The 23521-nt window shown below is 40.5% G+C and overlaps 1 protein-coding gene across 2 annotated transcripts in view; it reads left to right on the forward strand.

Moving 5' to 3' along the window:
- The window catches only part of znf704 (zinc finger protein 704), a 192075-nt gene that overhangs the window by 19422 nt on the left and 149132 nt on the right, over nucleotides 1-23521 (forward strand). For both annotated transcript variants that reach the window (XM_080194038.1, XM_080194039.1), the window contains exon 2: nucleotides 1750-1997. In XM_080194038.1, the coding sequence (XP_080050164.1) occupies nucleotides 1750-1997 (248 nt within the window). The remainder of the gene's footprint in view (nucleotides 1-1749; nucleotides 1998-23521) is intronic.

The raw sequence follows: 23521 nt of genomic DNA on the forward strand, positions 1-23521 counted from the left end.
TAGCACTATGGCCTCACACTGCCAGAAACCTGTGTTCAATTCCAGTCTTGGGTGACTGTCTATGTGGGGTTTGCACATTCTTTATGTCTGTGTGGGTTTCCTCCTCCACCCACAGTCCAATGATCAGCAGGTTAGGTGGATTGACCAAGCTAAATTGTCCCTTAGGTAGATTAGTGGGGTAAATTTGTGGGGTTACTGAGATAAGGCCTGGGTAAGATGCTTTGTCAAAGAATCTTCCTTCTGCACTCTCTCGTTTCCTTCTCTGTGAATGGTATGTTCTGTATAGTGCAAGAAACAATACTTTTCACTGTATGTTAATACATGTGACAATAAATCAAATAAAATAAAAAATTGGTGAAGACTCAATGGGCCAATTGGCCTCCTTCTGCATTGTGGGGATTCTGTGTGGTGTAGGTGCATCCAGAGTGCTGATAAGGAGAAACTCCAGAATTTTGACCCAGTGACAGTGAAGGAATGGTGATACATTTCCAAATCAGAATGATGTACGGCTTGGAGGGGAACTTCCAAGTGGTGATATCCTCATGTATCTGTTGCCATTGTCCTTCTAGATGGTTGTTGTTTTGGAGGGTGGTGTCTAAGGAGCCTTGGTGAGTTCTCTAAACAGCACAGACCTTAGCAGCACAAATGGGTGGAATAACTGCAATGCACAACCGGCTAATTGCAAGAACAATGCAATGTTATTCCAGATTATCCCAGTGGAAAATATATTGTACGTCCTGGAGCACTTTGGGATCAGATTTGAAAATTAGACATAGCATTAAACAGGCAGACATTCAGTGTTACAGATCCCTGTTTTTTTTTATTGTGTCCACTTTGCTGTTGATAACTGAACATAACTGATAGGAAAATCTACCCTTCTGACTTGTCTAGGTGGTACTTGCTGTTGGAGAAGTTTCTCTATGCCTTTCAACTGACTGATTTTTTTTCTGCTTTCATTGAAAAGGTTTGTCTCATGCAAAATTTCTTCCAACAATCTGCAATGGGGAGCTTTCCCTGAGTAAATTTTCCTATAATTAATTAACAGCAGAGGAATGTGACAGGGCTAATGCTATTGAAAGAAGATAAGAGGACATCTTGCTACCAATTATATAGGATATATGAACAGGAAATACATCTTTTGATTTGAAAATACTGCCATGGCAGCTTTATTGAGTCTCTGATGATGGTCTTTCCAAGTGAGAATGTTCTTGTTCTGTGCTGAACTTGTTTCAGTAGGGAAAGGATTTAGATAATTGCATTTGGTTGGACAATTTGAGTTTATTTTCTGATTAATTCAAATGAGTAAATATCCCCACCCTGGGACACTTTGGTTCCCAGATTCTGTGTGAAGAATGTTTTGAATTGAGGACGGCGGTCAGCAATGAACAGTTGAGATTACGAGGAATGATGAGTATTATGGAATCAGAGAGAACCTGTCCCTGAGGATGCATCGGTAGATTGGGTCCATTGTTGAATGCACTGCAAGTAGCCTGGAGGAGGATTGGCCTTTTATTTTGTTGCTTTGTTTATATGTTGAGTAGTCTTATTCAAACAGCAAAGAAGTTTAGGATGAAAGTTTCCCATTATATGGCATCACGTAGCATAAACTGTATCATTCTGTGATATTCGGGGGGAAAAAAAGACACTAATGTATGGTATAATCCTGGACTGGTGTTTCAGAGATATTTTGCAGATGGACAAAACATTTGAACGTTTAAATAAATTGGACGTTGTGCCTTGTTCCTGCAGCTGAATTGCAATGGCCGAGACACGTCATCAGTTGTGTCATTGCCTGATCAGAGCCACAATGAGAACCATCAGAAGGTGTTGGAGCAGCAGCTACCCCTAGTGAGAAAGATTGAAGCTATGAAAATACTGGAAACTAAAAAGATCAGCTGGATTCAGGATCAAGAGAAGGATCACATGCGGCCAGTTGCTGTTGTTTCAGATCAGAAAAGAAAAGTTGTTTCTTCAAACATCGATGTGCCCCGTGCAAGGTAAGAGAGACACCCTATTAAATAAGCCATACATTCAATAATATTTTATCTCAGTCGAGTAATTGTTATTTTTATAATAATAAAAAATATAGGACAACATCCAGCAGGCCATGCAGCATCTGTTGAGAGAGAAACAATGGTCAAAATTTTGTGTTAGCCCCACCAGTGGATTTTTAAGTGGGGGCAGGGAAAAGGGAATGAAATTGAAGGAATGGACATTTCTCTAGATTCCTGTCTGCCCTGACCATGTAGCGATTTTTGCACTGGGGTAGGTAAGGCTCGAGTGGAAATTACTCCTTTGCCCAGTTGAGACCCTTAAGTGGTCACTTTGCTGCCTAGCATTAGTTTTGGAAGATGGCGGGAAGATTGAACTGGCATGGGGTAGCCCAGAAATCAACAGACCAAATTTTGGATGGGAGACTGGAAAGGTACCTCCATCATGACTGAATGGGAGGAGCACCCTCTCAAGATCCAGTGGCCTCTAGATCTCCCACCACACCATCAGGCCTCTATTCTGACCGCAACCCACCAGACCTTCCATGCCCTCCCCATCCTAGAACCAAATTTACCTTGGTGTCTGCTCTCTGGACTCACTCAAGCATAAATTGGCTGCGGGGCATTTGATGTTGGCAGGATTGTTTTCCTTGCTGACTCTTCAGATGGCAGGAACGAAGGACCCCCCCCCCCAGCTAAAAAATTCAGGTCAGGGTTAATGTTTCGAGTCCATGACCTTTCATCATCTTTATGATTAGACAGGGTGTCCGAGATGTACAAGAAGTATTTACAATATCTAGATAAACCAAAAAGCTAAATATACAGATAACAAGAAGTACTTGTAATTTGTTATGTGAAATTTACAAATGGATCACCACCTCTGTGAGTCTTCAGGCATTTTGAACAATAAATAGTGGTACAGGGCACACCTCCAGTGATCTACAACTTAATTATGACCAATAATCCAACAAATAACTGATTAATAACTCAGCTGTTTTTAAAAGCAGAAAATGTGGTGTCATTAGTGACAGAAGATGGAAGTATGGAAATTAAGCAACAAACGTTGGAGTAATTGAAAGAAGTGGAGTCTTATGTGGTAGAAAAGTGTTGCTGAAACCGAAAGTAAGAATTTATAACACAGTGGATCCGGCCTTGTATAGTGCAGAGACCTGGGCAACACAAAGAAGAAATTATGGATACTAAAGAGGTATGGATGTGTGAAGTAATGAGAAGGGACAAAAGTCAGGACCCAGCACTTCAAAGGGCCAGAGAAGATTGTGGAAGTATTAAATAAAGTAGCCAAGAGATTGCAACAAATGACCATACTATTTCAGAGATGGGGAATGTGGTGAGGTGAGTGATGGAGATGGGACTGCCAGAAAGAAGGAGAAGATAGAGGTGTAAGGTCAGGTTAAAAGATGTGGCAGTGAAAGAATTAAACACAGTAACATCAGTAGAAGAATAGGTGACTAACTGGAGAAGGGTGATCAACCAGTGTTGTGGTGTCAAATGGGAGAAACCAAAAGAAGGAACTCTTATTATTGAAGAAGGTAAGGTATGACAAAGTGCATCGCCTATTCTGTATGCTGTAGCTTTTTAATACATGCACAGTTTCTCTTGATGAAAGATCATTGACCTGAAATGTTGGGTGTGTTTTTCCTTTCTTTCATGGTGGCAAAGGCGGCCTGCTGTTGGCCGCTGGCAAGCTCTTCTGGTCCCACTGTTGTCATTGTTTTCCCATTCCCGACAGGGGGTTGTCATCAAAGGGACAGGAAGATCCCACAGGGTGGATCAGCTGGAAAATCATGCCCATTAACTTTTTTTTTCAATCTCCACAGATGCTGCCTAACATGAACATTTCCAGCATTTTCTGTTTTCATTTCAGATTTCCAGCATCTGTAGTATTTTGCTTTTGTATTCAGAATTTCTCTTCCCCGCAACTCTAGTATTGCTTAGGCCTCCTATCCTATTCTGAACTCCCAACTCTTCTAGTTCTCTCAGCTTAGTAAAGCCCTTTTGCACAGTAAGTTCAAGTCACAATATCACAGGTCAGAGGGACTACTGTTGCATTGCTTGAACAACTGTTCTAAACAAGAAGCTGGGCTCAGGTCTTGTCATCTTCATTGAAGTATCTTCATAAACGTTGAGGACCTGGTTTGTAGACAGCGGCAGTGTTCACCCTACTGGTACAAATGAGGTGTAGAGTAACCCTGGTCTGCTCAGGACGTGAATCCCATGCCAACGTTATAGGATGGGGCAATTTAAATGACCAGAGCAGATGCATCAGATGTGCCTACCCTACCAGGAGGCATTTCTTTTAGCCCCTTAGGAAACAATTTGTCATTTTAAACCTAATGGATCCCTTTCAGCAACAGTTTTTTTTTTCTTTGGAGCTTCTGGGCTTTTCTTGGGTTTTGACATGACTAAGATGTTGGTGACTTCTCGGGTATTTTATGAGAGAATGAGTGGAATCACCCAGAACCTCTCCAGTCACAGTTTCTTGGCACAATTTAGAAGAACAATCCTCTTTTGCCTTTGCCATTGGAACTTTAAAGAGACAATGAAAATAGAGAAGATTCCTGGAAGAACTGAAGTCCAGCCACACTTTTGGCCCTCCACAGGCAGAAATCTTGCTTCCCACTGTTACGTCCAAGAATATCCGGATCTGTATTTTTGAAAATAGATTACCAATTGTTGGTAGGGGTGTGGTTGCTTTCCGAGAAACACATACCTTGGTACATGAAGTGCTGATGGGTTGGATGGCAATTGGTTTAAAGTTAAATTGAGCTATGGTTATGACACGTTTCCATTTTTGATGTATGTCAGGAACACTGTACAAAATCGACCTTATTCAGAAAGCATTTTGTTGTTTTATAAAATTGCAAACAATAGCTTTGGGAAATTAGCCAATTTTTCCATTGTACTACTAAAGCAGTTAAAATGAATATAATTTGTTTATTCAATTGGTCTTATTGTGCAGGTAATCTCTCAATTTTATGTTTAATCATGAATTGTTGCATTTGCACTGCAGTCCAAAAAATGTTTACGTATCTGCTGTTTGATCATCATATAATTTGGCAATTCCTGTCCATCACAATCTTGTGCAAATTCATTCATCTTGAGTTTTATGAAATAACGAGAACAGCATCCAGTTCTTGAGCATGTGCTGCACATCTCAAACCTCACATCTCAAAGATTGCTGTAACCTCAAACCTCTGAGACGTGCCATTCTGGCAGGACAAAAGCTTATTGCAACAGAAACACACCAGACTGTGCACAGACAAAAGTTTCCGCTACATTTCCCTAAGCCGATTTGAACAATCAAATGGTGTAATTATTAGGTGCTCTTCTCTGTTGTTGAACCCTCGTGAGCTGCTTTTATATTCTGTGAACACTGAACTAGTGGCATTGGCCCCTGATGTGCAGCGAACCTAGCTCTTGGCCGTGGCAAATCCTGCAAGCATAACAATCAGGTTGCTGCTTTCTATACATCTACACGTGGGGCCGTTATACCATCAGCACTGCTGTCTCACAGCAGGTATTGTAATTCTCTAATACAGGTTGATAAGTTAAATCAGTGAACATTTAAAAGTGAAATTATAAACCAGACAATTCAAATAATTTCCTTCTTGGTTATTCCTGGCCTAAATGTAGTTGAAAACTTTAACCTTCCTGGTACTGTCGGGTATCATACAGTATTTATTTGATCACACTCTCTGTAGGATATAATTACATGGCATTATTTTATAAAGCGCCTTTGAAGAAATTACAGTTTTCAAATTTTAAAACTAGTTCTGCATATGCAGGATTTAATGTGATTTATTCCAATATAAACAATGCTTTCAAAATTATTTTTAAAAGTCAAGAGGCCAAAATAGACTTACTTCCCTATAATGCTCGTTTGCAAGTCATCCCTTAAATTAGTCGCCATCTTCTAATTATAACCTCTCATAGTTGACCAGAAGAGGGAAGTACTTTCATCATTCAAATTTATTACAATTGGGCATCTATAATGAAATGGCAACTCCTGAAAAGGAATCTTTACTGCCACTTAGTAATTGTGGTGTTTTAAATTCCAAAAGTGTATTATTTGAATGAGTAAAGACATGTCCATCCAGCGAGGGTACTGCAGCTGGGTTTGAAACAGCATTAAAATTATAAATAGAAGATATGAAAAAAATTGCTGAACTCATCAAGCAAAAGTCCATGAGCTAAATGTGTATTTTATCCCCTGTTTATTTGCCATTGGACAAATTCCATTAGCCAGGGCATGGATTGCCTTGGTGATGAATCTTCATCGCTGACATTACTATTGGCGTAGTGGGATTAGCCAAAAGAACCATAACTGAAATTAAAAATAAACTATATAATGTTATGGCACTCGATTAAAATGTGAGCTCCTCCAAAAATCCCAATTCACACCCAAGTCCTGTTCAGCCATCATCCCTGTGTTTGTTGACCTATATTGGCTCCTGGTCCAGCTGTGCCTAGATTTCTAAAAATCCAGTCCTTGTGTTCAAATCCCTCCTGTGGCATTGCTGCTGTCCATTTGTCTAACCTCCTCTGGCCCTACGAGATTCTGATATATTTCTGACCATCCAATTCTGCTCCTGCTGCAGTTTGGTAATCATGCACTCAGCTTCTTGGGACCTAAGCATTTGAATTCCCTCTCTAGACATTTCCACTTCTCTCTCTTTCCCATTACAACACTCCTTAAAACCTATGCCTTTGAGCAGGATTTTGATCACCTATCCTTAATATCCCCTTTATGTGACTTGAGTGTTAAATTTTATTTGATATCACATATTGGGGCATTTTATTGGACTAAAAGTGCTATATAAATGCAAGCTGTTGCAATTCTGAACTGTTGCTGCATATGTGACAGAGTTAATGACAGAGTATCTTGCCATTGTCCACATTGAAGGCAAAGGCTGAAAACGGGACCATTTATTTCATTGTATATCTTGCAATGCAGCAACATCACTGTTCTGCCAAGTATCTCCATATAAATCGGATGCAATTTTAAAAACTGGAACCAATGTTTTAATGGCTTTTTTTTGTTTTTTCTGACCAATTTTGGAAAAATAAACTTTTTTTCACCACATAGTAATGATTAAGTATCTAGTGGGGGAGGTTTGGACTACCGAAATGGAACTTTGTTTTGCATCAAACACCTGCACCAAGCAGAGATCAAAGGTGCAGAGTATAGTTCCCTCTGTATTGCCACAACAAAGCATCTTAACTCAGATCCTCAAATGACCATTTCCAGTGAGCGTTCCTTTCCTGGGCAGTTTTTTCTGCACTCCCTGCGGTGCATTTCATGGTGGCAGGTTCAGCCTGCCATTGGCAGCGATGGGACCTTCTGAAGATGTGTGAAAGGGGTTTCCCGTTGTAAACATCACCTGCCACTGGAGAGTCCTCAGCAGGAGGTTCGTCATCGGTGGGACCAGCAGATTCCGCTGGCAGGAATGGCCGGAAAACTCCAGCTCCCGTTTTCCCTACTAGCACTTTTTGCAGGCTGTCTAAATGAAGCTGTTCGGTCAACATCAATCTGTGCTCATTTGAGCTTAATCAGGTGCTGCAGGCTTGTGTGCATTAGGATGTGACGCGACCAACAGTCAGCCATCTATCATTCTTGAAGCTAGTATTGTATCATAGAATCCTACAGTGCAAAAGGAGGCCATTCGGCCCATTTAGTCTGCACCAACCACAATCCCACCCAGGCCCTAGCCCCATAACCCCAATGCATTTACCCTAGCTAGTCCCCCTTACACTAAGGGGCAATTTTAGCATGGCCAATCCACCTAACCGGCACATCTTTAGATGTAAGTCAGTGTAATTCACCAGATAGGTAGGGCCATTTATCCCAGTAATACTTGATTAGATGCAAGTCTATGTCTAGAAGTCCTGTAGCACATTGTGTCATTACGTTTACAATAATAGAAATGCAACTTAAAGAAAACGAATTCTTTTTAACCGATTCTTTTACATACATCAAGAGTATGTATAGCAGATCAACTGTTTGTGGAGAGAATTTAATATGTCTAATATTTTAGATACTAGTATATCTATATATAGCTACCCTGGTTAAACATTTTAACCTACTCTAAACAGGTCCACCTCTAATATTTGCCATGTTGCTCTCTGCAATGCCTGTATGTGTATTATTCTTTTTACAGGTAAATCACCTTTTGGAAAGGGTTGCATTAGGTATTTATAGTATCACTGAATTTTCTAATCTAGTCATTTCTGTTGAGTTTCTATCTGAGATATGTCATCCAATCTGTTCATAAAACTGACATACTGTTGATCTACTATTGAGTGTCTTTGTCTTTGAGGGCAAACGCCTGCTGTTGTGGCCATTGAAATTGCTGGTATGAACCAGAAAGGGTTGGCCTGACAAACGCCTGGTATTTACTAAAACCAACAAACTGTGGACACCTGCTGGGCAATCGAGATGGATGGGGAGGAAACGAGAATGGCGATAAACGGGAACTGAGGTGAGGGAGACAATTGGAAAGAATCTAATTGGGAGCCGCCAGGCAGTCTTTGGCACAGAATTCTTACTGCTTCCAGATTGCTCATTAGTAAAAAGTCTGACAACACCAGGTTTTAGTCCAACCGATTTATTTGATAATACTCACAAGCTTTCGAGGGGACTGCCTCTTCGTCAGGTGAATGGAGAGTTCTGGCCTCAGACAGAGCATATAAAGCACAGACAGTTTAGAGATTACTGATTAGAATGCGAATCTTTACACCAATCCTGCTGTTCAAGACCTGAAGTGGCTGACAATGTGAGTGGAAGGAGCACTGATCACAGGTTACAGAGATGTGTATTGTCTCCAGACAGTACAGTAAGTGAGGTTTTGCAAACCCAGGCAAGTCACGGGGGTTACAGATAGTGCGACATGAACCCGAGATCCCTGTTGAGACCGTCTTCATGTGTGCGGAACTTGGCTATCAGTCTCTGTTCAGCGACTCTGCGCTGTCGTGTGTCATGAAGGCCGCCTTGGAGAATGCTTACCCGAAGGTCAGAGGCTGAATGCCCATGACCACTGAAGTGTTCGCCAACAGGAAGGGAACAGTCTTGCCTGGTGATTGTCGAGCGATGTGTTCGGCCAACATTGTCTACCTGATACGTTGCAAGAAAGGATGTCCCGAAGCATGGTACATTGGGGAGACCATGCAGACGCTACGACAACGGATGAATGAACATCGCTCGACAATCACCAGGCAAGACTGTTCCCTTCCTGTTGGCGAACACTTCAGTGGTCACGTGCATTCAGCCTCTGACCTTCGGGTAAGCATTCTCCAAGGCGGCCTTCACGACACACGACAGCGCAGAGTCGCTGAACAGAGACTGATAGCCAAGTTCCGCATTTAGCAATATCTAAAACATAGGAATTCAGGAGAAGCGTTTCTTTAGTTTTCCATCTGTCGTACATAAATTCCGGTCTCAACAGGGATCTCGGGTTCATGTCGCACTATCTGTAACCCCCCGTGACTTGCCTGGGTTTGCAAAACCTCACTTACTGTACTGTCTGGAGACAATACACATCTCTGTAACCTGAGATCAGTGCTCCTTCCACTCACATTGTCAGCCACTTCAGGTCTTGAACAGCAGGTTAGGTGTAAAGATTCGCATTCTAATCAGTAATCTCTAAACTGTCTGTGCTTTATATGCTCTGTCTGAGGCCAGAACTCTCCATTCACCTGACGAAGAGGCAGTCCCTTCGAAAGCTTGTGAGTATTATCAAATAAATCGGTTGGACTAAAACCTGGTGTTGTCAGACTTCTTACTGTGTTTACGCCAGTCCAACGCCGGCATTCCCACATCATTGCTCATTAGGCCATACATAAACCACAATTTCCTGAATTCCACAGATCTGTTGCCAACTATGATCAGTGAAGAACAGTTCTGTAAAGGGTCCTTTTAAGCTGCCATTCGGCTCCTTATTTTCATATACTTGAGATGTAAACGCTAGCTGCAGATATTTCTGTCATCAGTATGGTGGGTGGTCCACTTCAGCCTTTGGATGCTTGTACACAATTCAGTTGTCTGCCATTAAATGGACACAGTGAACCAATTTCTAGCCATAACCTCCTGGGTTAATGACAATGCAGTTGAGAGACAGGGCAGATGTTACATTGATGTATCAGAATGGGATACAAGAGGCGTTTGGACATTCTTTGTTGGTTGTTGTACTCTTTTTAGGGACTCATCTGACTTCTTTGCAATAGTTCTTTACAACAATGTGAATGAAGTTATGAAATCTGCAGCCTATCATTCTGTAACACTCGATGCATGATAATGCTCCAGGACATTGTACAGCTGTCATTTCTTTCACACAATATTGGTGGTGTATTTTTCTGGCTGTCAAAATCTTATTCCTGAACATATCCTTGCCCTTTATCGTCCCAAAGTCAGATTTTATTGCTATTATCTCAAGTTAAAATTTACATGAGCGATAATTGTATTGATTCAGTACTTTGATTAGGTCAGTTGGTAGCACTGTTGAGTTACTGTAATGGTTCCACTTCTGGTCTTGGGGGGGGAAAAAAAGTGTGTTCAGTCTAGAAATGTCAACCTTCGGATGAAGTGTTAAATTGATACTTGCGTTGTTTTGGTGGAATCTCTGTGACCTGGCCAAAATTCCACCTTTAACCAACATCACTTAAAATAAAGTGTACCGTCTTTTGTTGTTGCTTTTTGTGGACTCTTGGAAGAGTCACTGGATTTCAAATAAATTGAATGTTACAAGTTTTTGAGACCTTTTCTGAGAAACGTGATGAGGTTCTACAAAGATAGAAATCCTGAAGATGGGTAGTCGTGTGCTTGCCTGTGATTGGTGTTTCTGCAGAATATCATTGCAACCAACTGTTTTCTTTGAGTTATGAAATCTGTGTTGAACAGATGGCATTGATTATTTCTTCACCAGCTGCCTCTCTCTAATCACAGCTGTGGTGTGATCAGAAAGAAAGAAACAATGAAGCTCAAAAAGAACATTCACCCATCGGGATTGCTGCTTTCACATGTCCTGTGCAATCTGCTTGATCATGAATGCAGTACATTTAATATGCTGCAAAAGATTTTGCCTGCCCCAAAAGTAAATAGTATACAACTCCAGTACATACTTATCTAGCATTTCATCCATCAATTACACATTCAGACCAGCTGTCTTCAATGTTGTGACATTTCTATTGGAACTTGCATTTACATGACATCTTCCAAGCTGGGAAATTTCAGTTGCGAGGTAATTTTGAAGGGTAATTGCCATTATGTAGGGAAAGTTTTTAGTACAGGCAGTAACAAGTGTCTGTGTTGACAAAGGGCAGAGAAGAATTTCTTATAAGCAAGTAAGTAGAATCCCCCAATGGGGTGGTAAGATTTTTAAACTAGTAGACATTAAGGCACTGACAGAATTAGCAGCATTCAGTTAAATGAGTTTATGAGCTAACAAAAAGCACTTTATACATGAGATGCAGTAATTGATTCAAATAAGTGATGACTATAAAACACATTCTGATACTTTGAATTATTGATTTTAATTGCTCTATTTTCTTGTGGTGCAGCTGATCCAGATGCTGCTGTCCCCAAACCAGTTGCAGCCTTTGCATGGACAGGTCACAGAATTCTCTGCGTTCCATGTGAGGTCGCAGCCACACACTCCCTGCCGAATACAGCACCTCCAAAATTATGTCTAGAGACTTTGTAATAGTAAGAAATTATTTCAAAATACTGTATTTTCAGTTGCATGTTACTCAGTGTGTGACCAAGGGAATGCATCAAATGGACCTGCGTACTTCATGTTTGTGAATAGAATGTCAAATCAGCCAGTAGATCTGAGAAGATATCATGGCAGCATCTCTCATTTGGAGGGTTTCCAGCGTCAGGAGAACATCTCCGTGGCAATGCCATGTCAAAGTCAACTTGTTAACCACGTGACATCCTTTTCTCCTGTAGTGTAAATTGTTGTGATCTTTTGAAATTTGGCATTCTTGTGTTTGTCCTTTTGGGTGCAAATTGAAAATCTTCAGCAACGTGCCTCTCTTTTCAGTAATATGCAAGTTCCGTGCCATCAAGCAAACACGTATTTTTGGTAATTGAAGGATATATCAATACAATTTTGACTACTTATCTCTGCCAGGAAAGGCTGATGCTCCGTTCAGTGAAGCTAAAAACCGGATAGTTCAAAGTAAAGAGATAACAAACAAGAAAGTCACAAGTGGGTTTTATCATTCATTTTTTATAATTTTACAAAAAGCAAAATAAAATTGGGACATTAGAAGCTGAAATAGTTTTTAAGGCAAAATTAGTTTTTATTTTAAAATATATGGATTTATTTCATCACGAAGTAGAAAAATTTGACAACCCACAAGGGAAAACAAACTCTCAGCATCTACTCTTCAAAGCACCCTGAGAACCTACAAGTCCCAATAATGTTGACTCTCGTTCTACTAAATTCCAATGAAACCTCTCTGGACTGCCACCAATGCCAGTATATCTTTCTTTAGATAAGGAGACCAAATCTGTTCACTGTATTCCAGGTGTCCTAACTAGTGCCTTGTATAATTTTAGTAAGACAGCCCTATTTTATACTCCATTCTTTTAGAAACAAAGGCCAATATTCCATTTGTAAAAGGAAGGATAACACCAATTAGGGATCAAAAAGGGGATTTACAAATGGAGGCGGGGGCATGGCTAAGGTATTAAATACTTTGCATCTGTCCTTGCCAAGGAAGAAGATGCTTTTTAGGAAGCAACTTGGACGTATTGTGAACTGTGAGGAGGATAGTGAAAAACTTCAACAGGACATGGACAAGTTGTTGGAATGGGTGGACAGGTATCAATTGATCTTCATTGTGAAGAAACATGAAGTGATTCATTTTGGTAGGAAGAACATATAAAAGTAAAGGCTGCAATTCTAAAGGGAACGCAGGAACATAGGAACCTGGGTGGATATGTGCATAAGCCTTTGAAGGTGCTAAGCAGGTTGAGAGAGCAGTTAATAATCCATACAGTATCCTAGGCTTTATTAATGGGGCAAAGAGTACAAGGATGTAATGTTGAACTGATCTAAGACACTAGTTTTGCCTCAGCTGGAGTACTGAATCCAGTTTAGTGAAAGATATGAAGGTATTGGTGAGAGCACAGAAAAGATGGCTGAGGAATTTTAGTTATGAAGATGGATTGGAGAAGTTGGAACAGTTTGCTATGAAAGAAGAATGCAAAGAGGAGATCTGATAGAAGTATTAAAAATTATGAAGAGTTTCGATGGAGTAAATGGAAGAAACTGTTCTAACTTGAGAGAGAACTAAGAATGAGGGGTGCAGATTTAAAGTAATTAGTAAAAGAAGAAAGGGCTACGTGAGGAAAAATGTTTTCATGCAGAGATTGGTTAAGGACTAGAGTGTGGTGGAGGTAGGTTCAGTCGAGGCATTTAGAAGGGTGAATTTCTCATTTGGAGAGCTGGTGTATACACAATGGGCTGAATGCCCCCCACTTTTCTGTAAATCTGGTGGAATATAAGCGCCTAGAAGAATGGAGCCTAGACCCACAAGAATTATGCCATGGAGGGGATTCAACCTTGAGTTGCAGTTGAAATGAGGAGTTTTTGTGTAAGTGAGTAAATGGGTTTTGATTTTACTTGCATATTTTTCTAGTGGAAGTTTTGGTGAATATTTCTATTAAAGTCAAACAGAGAACCCTGTGATGTGTGCAAGTGCGACATATGGGTCCTTGTGTATCTCGGGTGAACAGCATTGATTCACTCGGATGATGCAGTGGCTGGAAACTATTCTTGACGAGACAAGATATTAGGATAATTTCTACTTGAGAACAGAAGGGGATTTAATCTAGTTTTTAGAAGTTATGATTTTTAAAAAGAAAATTCCCTGTGCTTGGAGAGTCAGTGATAAAGAGGTATGAAGCTCCCCACTTGTGGGATGAGACCACAGTAAAGCATAGTTAAATTCAGAATTGTCATGTTGTCCTCTCAAAAGGACAGCAACACTCCATCTGTTGCCATGATGAAGCCTGGGGCAATTTCAGGCCTGGATGACAACTATCCAGTGTTGGAGGAGCTGTGGACATTCTGCAACCACTTGATGGTTATGTTGTGAGAAATCAGCTGGCGCCCACACTGAGTTAAGTAAACAAACTGCAGGCCTCGGATGGGCCTGGGATTGAAGATTCTCATGATCCACGAGGAATGTTCCCGCTCCCCGTGGCCTTGCCAACAGTCCTTGAGCTTTTTTTTTGAGCAACCTTAGTGCTGTATTTGAATAGCATTGGTTAGGTTGTTCACCATCTTGAAACTACATTTGGAATCTTGGGTTCCTGATTTCTATACTGGTTTCCCACCTGCAATAAGCAGATGCCTTGATTGTCCATTTCAGAGCCTAACCCAAGATGGTTGCCCTGGAGTGCTAGCGGAGATGGGGTGTTAAGAGCCCCAACACCATATGTGAACACAGGTGCCTATTTGCAACAGATAAAGGGAGTTCACATCGTCTCGATTGATTCCTGATGTCCAGCACTAATTTCTTCTTGACATTTCCTGAGCCTTCAGTCAAATATGGAATCATAATCTTATCGAGAAGTTGTGGCATATCTAGTGCTCTGCAGAACTGTATTTGCAGTTCAGTCAGAGGACACACATATTGGATGATTTGAATAAGGTTTGCAAAAGCAACAAATCTTGAATTTGCTCTGTTCTTTGGCTTGTTCAATAACCTATGGCTTATGGTATAAACTCTTGATATTACCATATTACCTAGATTCTGAAGGACATGTAGCCACTGTACAGTGTAGTTATACTGTAGTGATCATGAGCTAATGTCTAATTTCAGGCAGTACCTTGGTTACATTGTCCAGATGTCATTTGGATGCTACAAGGGAACTGTTGGAATTGCATGTTCCTATGTAAGCATGGTTTGACACTCTGCTGTAACTAGACATTATGTGACATCAAAACTAAGTGGTGTAAGACTGCCTCCTTCAGAGAATTACATGTCATTCTGCTCTAGAGTTAGGTCAGGATTCTACAATGTGAAAAGTGCACCATGAATTTATACACCTATAGCTAAAATCAGTCACCAGATGCAGAAATGGTTTGTTTTCCTGAGCACTGTTAAGTTCCATCAGCAAATCTATGAATAAAATTTTACTGAATATAACCTTCTGCATATACTGTATATACTGTAAGACTATCAAGATCTTTTCGGTTATAGACATTTTGCTGTTTGGTTTGGTAATCAGGGCTTCATTTCCATTTTCCATGTCAGCCCATGTTATTTGAGTAATATTGCCAATTTCTCCTGAATTATCGTGTACTAGAATTTACACGGAGGTTGCCCAGATTTATTCATGTAGCACCAACAGAAAGAAGGAACTTTAATTGCATTTGTTTGTGTTGCTGAAAAAATTGACAAAGATCCCAGCTCTGCTGTCACTCTAAATGCATCCAATTCTTATTTAGTGATGTTGGCCAAGACAATGTGGCCCGTTGACTTTTCAGTGAGCCTTCTGGCTCAAAATGTTTAGTCCGTAAACCACGTAGATGGGACACAAGACCTCACAGAATACTTGCCACACTGGTTTTCATTTTATACCTTCATTTGTGATTTTGTTTTGAGTGAATCCTCAGCTAGCTTCTATGAATTGACTTGTTCAGGGACAGTACCATTATCACAGTTTCATGGCAGTTTGGCAGAAGCTTATGAATCAAAGGGTTTGATGCAGAAAACACATTTATAATTCTTACATAATCAATACTTATGCAAAACTTTTGGGAACATTCATCACAATCATGATAAAATAATAAAACACAAACTGAGCAATCTTTCTAAAAGAATATATGGAGCAAGAAAGTCGAAGGTGTTTTTTGATCATGTGATCATAAAATAAAGGCTTATATTTGTATAGTGTGATTCAAAACTCAGGATGTCTCAGGCACTTTACAGCCTGTGAACTAGTTTCTGGACTGCAGTCAGCTGTTGGGAAGATTTTGAACAAAGCAAGATGAGCCAAGTAGCAACTTGTTTAGAAAAAGTTCCAAAAACAATTCTGTGTATGTCGCTACATGGATCAGTTCCTCATGGGGAGTGTCTGAGCACTTGCTGTAGACCTCAAATTATGCAAAAGCACAACAAAACACAGATTGGTGGAGGTTTGGAATTCTCTTCCTCAAGCGACAATGGATGCTGGCTCAATTGTTACGTTTATGTCCAAGATAGACAAATTTTTATTGAGCAGGGGTATCAAAGGATATGGGCCTAGGGCAGGTACATGGAGTTAGGCCACAGATCAGCCAGGATCTTATTGAATGGTGGAGTGGGCTTGAGGGGCTAAATTGCCCACTCCTGTTCCTGTGTTTCTAAAACATCCTTTTATAGATGCTGCCAGACCTCCTGAGATTTTCCAGCATTTTCTCTTTTGGCTTTTGCTCCACTGTATGGGTATTTCAGAAATTATTCTAATCTGTTTTGTCATTTCAGGTACCCATAATTTACCATAAATGTTGTGGAAAGAGCAGCATCTGGCAGATTGACGCATTCCATTGCTTGGATTATTTTATGAACAAAAATGATATTTTAAATCCATTTGGGTTAGGTCTATAAAATGTTCTTTGTTTTTACTTTCTGGACAGAAATATTTGTGGCTGTGCCCAATACACTCTCACATATTCCAGTTGTTGGTGGCTGCAGCAGATGTATTACTGAAACAAAATGATCAATTTGCTGGAGCTGTAACCTTGCTATTGTAATTAATTATTTTGCTGGCAGAATACTGCCGCATGTCTGGAATGAATATCATGGAACACTTCTTGAGAAGTCTCAAAAGCTTTTAAAAATGTTGGCACATCATCCTACAACTCAGCTCATGTTCCTTGGTACAGATCTGATTCTTTTAGAGCTTTTCCTGTTAGCATTTAATAAATTTAAAGGATAAGAGAATAATCTTTTTAAATTATCACATGGTAGATAGAGTAGCTAATGAATCTAGCTCGAGTAAATTGGAACAGTTCTGTGATAATGGAGGGCAGCAGATTGGAATTGCTTCCAAAGCATCTCACCTCCGGTTATGCAATTCTTTGGGAGGGTCCCCACGGAAGCTCTTGTAACATTACCATCAAGTTACTCAAACATTAAGATTACTGGTTCAACTTCTTTGACGTGGTTCTTGAGGAGTCTGGGGTCTGGATTACCATTTCAGTGTGTAGCTGCTACCTTCTTCTGTCCTTGTGGGGAGAAAAAACCCATTGCTCAACTACCATCTGCTTGGAAATGTTTTAATTAAATTTTGGAGGCCAACTGGAGACAAATTATTGTTGCAGAGACTGTCAGCTGTTGGTTATTTGAACATCTTTGCAGATGTTTCTTTTTGTATTTTGTTAAGATGATTTTGTTATCACTTGTTAATATGGAAAACATGATATCTAAAGCGATAGATGGAGTATTACTTCACTGGGTAAAGTTGTTGGATTTTACAGTGTAGGAAATCTTTGTGAGCGAGAAAAGAATGACAACCTATGGGAAGTGTGTAAGAATGCACTAGGTAGAGCGAGATCCTCTTGTGTTGTGTTTGAGGTGGGATGAGAGGCACCTGTGATGGTCAGTAGAGAGGTGGGCTTTTATTTTTAAGGACGGGGAACAGGGAGGAGATTAATGAATCCAGGGTGGTGCACCCATTGTGGTTGGGAATACAGAAACCCTGCAGATCATAATAGTAAGGTTTCATGTTAACCTTTACTAGAACCCTGCCGATGCCCAGTCAGACTCACTATCCAATTAGCAGACAAGAGTGAACATTTGTCTTCAGGAGCAACCTGTGGGGACCTAGGGGCAGTGGTGGATGGAATAAGAAAGTCAATGTCGTGGAGGTAGCAATAATTGATCTTGGGACAGTGGAGAGGCCTGAAAACCCCTTTTTCATGTTGGGATGTCAAAGAGGGCTGGGGATTCCCTTTGTGCATTGTGATTGAATGTCAGAGTCCCAAGAACCGTGTGTAGGGTCTGGGGAAGCAATTCTGCTTTTCCTAGCGTGGAAGGAGTTCAAAGAGGTTAAAAGCTTTAAAACTTACCTTGGCCTCCTCTTGTCATTAACTCATTCCACCATGGATTCATTGCTCAGGGCTCACCTGTTTTGACAGTAAAATTAAGTTGCCGCGCTGATGACATAATTTTGAATCTTGATTAGACCTTTTAGTGGAAACTTCGTCCAGGGCTTGTATTACCATCATTAATATTGTGACACCTGGGAACGGAGCAGGGATTTAGAATTTCAGGATTTTAGTCGCCATTTGACCCCTTCTTGGCAGGTTGTGTGATTGGTGAATGTGCTAGGTGGATAGGGAGAGAGTGGAGGTGCTGTTGTTGAAACCAAAGCCATAACTCTATTTGGGGTGGGCAGTGTGTTGGAGAGATCCAGGTCTGTTGAGTTGGGAGTGAAGAATATGTTGATGACTGCATTTGATGGGCCTCTGTTATAAAAGATGTGAGATTTATTGTCATCTTTATAATATTGTTTCAGTTTGTTATCTCTGGGAATAGATTTCCTCTGAACATCAGGAGTGTTAAGATGTTCAACCTGTTTTTTGTAAATTTTCCAATTTCCCTGAACCAGATGTGCAGAAATCCTCCAATGTTGGAATTGTGAATTTGGTTGGGTGAATCTGTTTTTTTCATCGTATTTCTCTATCATTGATCATACAAAAAGGCGAGTGGGGGGAGGTTGAGCAAGTTAACATTGGAGAAGTTTCAGAGGACTGGAGGAGATTTCGGAGATGACAAAGAGGGGGCTGTATGAATCAAAGCATAGAGGGATTTGGTCTGAGAATTTGATATTTTGGACCTGGAGCCACTGTAGGTCAGTGGATTCAGACTGATGGATGAATGGGATTTCAAAGCCATGCCAATCTTTCCCACTTGCTTCGAGCAAGTTTTAGGGAATTTAACATAGGTGTTGCCATTGCCTACCAATTAGGTACATAATGCAGTGCAGTGTGTGGTTCTCTACACTAGTTTATTAAAGGTCTTCAACTGTGCAGTGCACTCCACTGACCTTTCCAATCTCCATACAAATGGATTGTTACGAGGGCCTATTTGGTAAAACACCAATATGAGTATACTGCAGTACCCCAGAATGTGCTCTCAGTTTTGTTAGTAATTGGCATTAGCTCAAAGAGAACATTTGTTTGTGATTGATGATAGCAAAAGATAATTTAGCTAATGTGAGAAAGGGTTTGGACAGCATGCAGAAACCTGTGTCTTGCTTTTGGTTTCTGATAGAATTTTCAGATTCTTTTTGCCCACTTGCCAATTTTCAGCATGTTACTCAAACAGAGACTGACTTTGAGCCTTTTGATTTTGGACAGCTTAAAACCCCTGTTTATAACCTCCTGGGTCCCAACATTAACACTGCTGTAACTGCTTTGAAGTAAAAATTTTGAGAAGTGTTCAATACTAAAAAAATAAAGTCTAGTGTTTGTTTATCATCTTTCTCAATCCTTGGACGTTGCAAAGTACTTTGGTTGTTGCATTTCCTACATCATAACAGTGATTTCACTTCAATTTGTGCACAGCAAGCTCCCACAAACACCAAAGTGATAATGATCAGATATGTGGGGGTGATTCTCCCATCTTAGCGCAGCTGACCATGAGATTTCAGTGGAGCCAGATTAGCATGATCTGCGCATGGCAACTAGCCCCAAGTACCTCTCCCAGTGCTAGATTTCTGGCACCGTCAGCTCCATGCCAGAAATAGGCATGGAGCTGCATGACATATTTGGGATCATTTAAAAATAAGTAGGGGGTCTGGTACTGAAATCTCTGGGCCTGCTAGCCCCCTTCCCCTGGTTAGGAGTATTTCACTCCAGCGAGGTTAGCAGTGGCTCTCTACTTTTGGGGAGCTAGTGACCTGACCCAGCTGGAGTTAAAGTGGGGGAGGGGGTCAATTGCGCCACCAGCACCCCCCCCTGAGGGTCATGCAGCGCAGGGGAATGCTGGGCATTGGCATCTTGACAGTGCCAGCCTGGGCCCCCTGTAACTGCATGGCAATTTTAATGATAAAATGGCCGACTAGAGATGAGGGCTACTGCAAGGGAATTCTGAGCCTCTTACCTCATTCTACCACCACCTACCATGAGGCCCACAAATTATCCACAGTGCAAACACTTCCAACAGGGAATTCCTGGAGAATAATTAAGAGCTGAAACGATGCTGGGGAAAATCACAGCACAAACTGTAGTGCAGTTTCCAGCTGCTGTTTTCCAGGACCTTAATCAAATAAAATTTTGATAATGTACCAGATAAGGAGAGATTAGAAAAAAAGACAAAAGCAAGACATTTGGCTAAAACTTTTGTCAAAGAAGTGGATTTTAAGAAGCATCTGGATGGCAGATGTAGGAAGGGATGTCTACAGTGGAGTGGAACTCACCAAGGCTCCTTAGACAGCACCTTCCAAAACCACAACCTTTACTATCTAGGTCAGCAGACATGTGGGAACACCAACACCTGGAAGTTCTCCTCTTGCCATTCTGAGATGGAAATGTATCGCCTTTCCTTCACTGTTGCTGGGTCAAAATCCAGAAGTCCTTCCTAACAGCACTGTGGTGTACTTGCACCATATGGACTGCAGCAATTCAAGAAGGCAGCTCACTACCAAGTTCTCTGGAGTGATTTGAGTTGAATGGTAAATGCTGGCTTAGTCAGACACCCATATCCCTTAAATGAATAAATAAAAAAAAATTGGGGATGCACAAGATATCGGAATTGGAGGGTCAGAGGACCGTATCTTGAAATTTTCTGGTCCAGAACCTATGGTGGGCCTCTCCTTTATTAGTAGTCATTTAATGTTGATGGAATCCTGAATAGAGATGTATTTGGGTTTATGATTTAACAGTGGTCAATCGGTAGAAAACTCCCAAGGATCTTTCGGCAATATATTTTTACAATTATTTTGTGATAATCGTGAGGAACCATATCATCTCTGCAGTAGAATAATTTATTGTGAATATATAATCATCAACTTTTAACCTCTCCAAAGGATCAGATAACACAATGTAGCATAAAACGAAACATGAAGATATATAATTTAATCCTCATCACTGAGCTTTCAACCCTGAATTTATTTGAGTTGTGCAGAGTGCAGTAATTCTTCAGTTAATGTTGTAGTTACGTTCTTGAAAAGTGCAACTTTAAATCAAACAACATTAAGTGAATCAAATTTTCTCATTATAACCAATGAAAAAGGTGCAGTTTTTTCTGAGAATAGTTCTACAAAATCTTTGATATCCCCTGTAGATTGAAATACTTTTTTTGGCTATATTTGTAAATAAAATAACTTTTAAAGTAAAATGAATTTAAAAATAATGAAATATGCTGCATCGTCCTACTTACCTGTCTCCTGCTCCCTGCCCCGCTGGTTCACCACCTCTCCAGCTTACTGCATTTCCTGCTCGCTCGCTCTCCTGGTTGCCAGCGGCTGTGTTCGCTGAATCTCCCGCTTGTTGCCCCACCCTCGCTCATTATAAACCCACCATATGTTCTCGATCAGAAAGTTTCAAATACAGTCCTTGATCCTCCAATTCTGGTATCTCATGCATCCTCATGTTTCCCTTGCTCGAACCCTCACTTGTAAGCGAGAGCTTGTGAGAGGAGTGGTGAAAGGCAGGAACAGCTGCTTCAAATTCATGGGATCTTTACAGTGCAGAGATTGCCCTGTTGCGGAGGGCGGGTCAGCACCAACTGAGAAGGTCAGGGAGTTGGAGTTTAAAAATGGTGCTAATCGATCCACACAACCCCATGTCAGACATGATATGAAACAATGTTAAAACAAAAATTGTAGTACTAAATAGGAATGCAGGGCCTAGTAACTGACTGACATTAAAGTGGAAATGATTTGAAACAGGGTAACGTAAAATTAAAACAAACTGCATATTTTTCTGGGGTTCTTGCATTTTAAAGTTGCAATTTTATGAAATATATTTATTGGGGAAAAAGTGCAATGTTGTGCAGTTAGTCCCAGATTTTGTAACGTGAATTTATTGATTGCCTCAGATACTTCTGTTAGCAGTACGGATTCTGTCATTTACTTAGGAATAGATTAGTTATTTAAAGACAATATTGAAGGCCACAAAATAATGCTTTATTATTTAGAAAGAAATGGGATCATCTTTCAGATCTATATCTGCAAATAGAGTTTGCTGTATTTTAGACAGGACCTGATATTGAAATTTTCTTTTTAGGTTTAGAATGTTAAGTTTTATGGCTGAACACTTGCACAGTGTTAATTTTTGGGGGCTATTTGTTTGACGTTGTTTATTAGGTCAACATATTAGCTGTGAAAATCTTTGTGGTGTTTCTATGTTGGCAATGTGGAGTTTGTGTTTCCTCCACCCTGTAACTTCCTGCCTCTGCTCCTTTTGGCTTCATTAGTGGGGCAGATCTGCCCAGGCCACTGACTTCCTTTCCATGTATGCCTCAGTGATGCTCCATATCCTGTACTGAGGTTGGTGAGTCTCCACAACCCAGGACTACCTCTGCGGCATTTAAACCAAGATATCAGTTTGTCTCTGTCACCCTGCCCCCACCACCTGACCCTCCCATTTAGCCAGAGATCTGAAGGCGTTGAGTTCAAATCCCACAGTAACCAGTTGTGAAATTGAATGTGATACATTTCCAGTAGTTTATGGGCTTAACAGAAACTAGTGATGGATAAGTAGTGCTTTAATGGTGTCACCCATGCCCCAAGAGTAAGCATGAAATATAAACTCAGGGTAGATAACATCAGTCAGAGCCTGTAGTTAAAAAATGTCTCATTTATAAAACCAGTACACAAAAATTAAATTGACAGATTAATCCTGTGGAGTTCCTCTTCATTTTGTGCACAGGAGGGGAGGGTTGAGAAACAGGAAAAAAATGCAGCAGGAACTGAAGCATGTGACCAGGCAGTCCGTTTAGGGATAATAGGACTTCAGTCTGCAAAACCGTGCATTGTGGGGGAAAAAAACTGTTGTGTAATGTGGTATTTTAGCTCCTACTGGCAACCAGCCTAACCACATTTGCAGCTGCATGAAATATTTTGGACAATAGTAGTTTGTGTTGTCAGATTACAAATGACCACATGTTAACTTCCTTAAAGTAAGTCCATTTTAAGAATTTTTTCCTGGCTAGCTGTAAATTGAATTAAGGAGAGATATGCTTGATAGACCTCTATTAAAGACATGTGTGTGTGCACTATAAATATCCATTTTGTTCCTGGTTAGATCAGTAGACTTTGACACTATTGTTCACATTGGCTTTTACTGCTCTAACTTCAAATCAATGTATACATGACTTCCTATTGACAAATTCTTAGTCCTTTTCAGAAATTCATCATCTCCATGTGACTGCATATCTGTCACATAGATAATGAAACGTAATTTAGGAGTCAAAGGAACTTTATTTGTAATCTCCTTTGCCTAACTGTTAAAACCAATTTGAACAGGAAATTCACAGTTAGTAAAATTTGTGTTTCTGTAGGACTG

This window comes from Carcharhinus amblyrhynchos, chromosome 8 (genome assembly GCF_965287045.1).
Source record: "Carcharhinus amblyrhynchos chromosome 8, sCarAmb.v2.hapA, whole genome shotgun sequence".
NCBI lineage: Eukaryota > Metazoa > Chordata > Chondrichthyes > Carcharhiniformes > Carcharhinidae > Carcharhinus > Carcharhinus amblyrhynchos.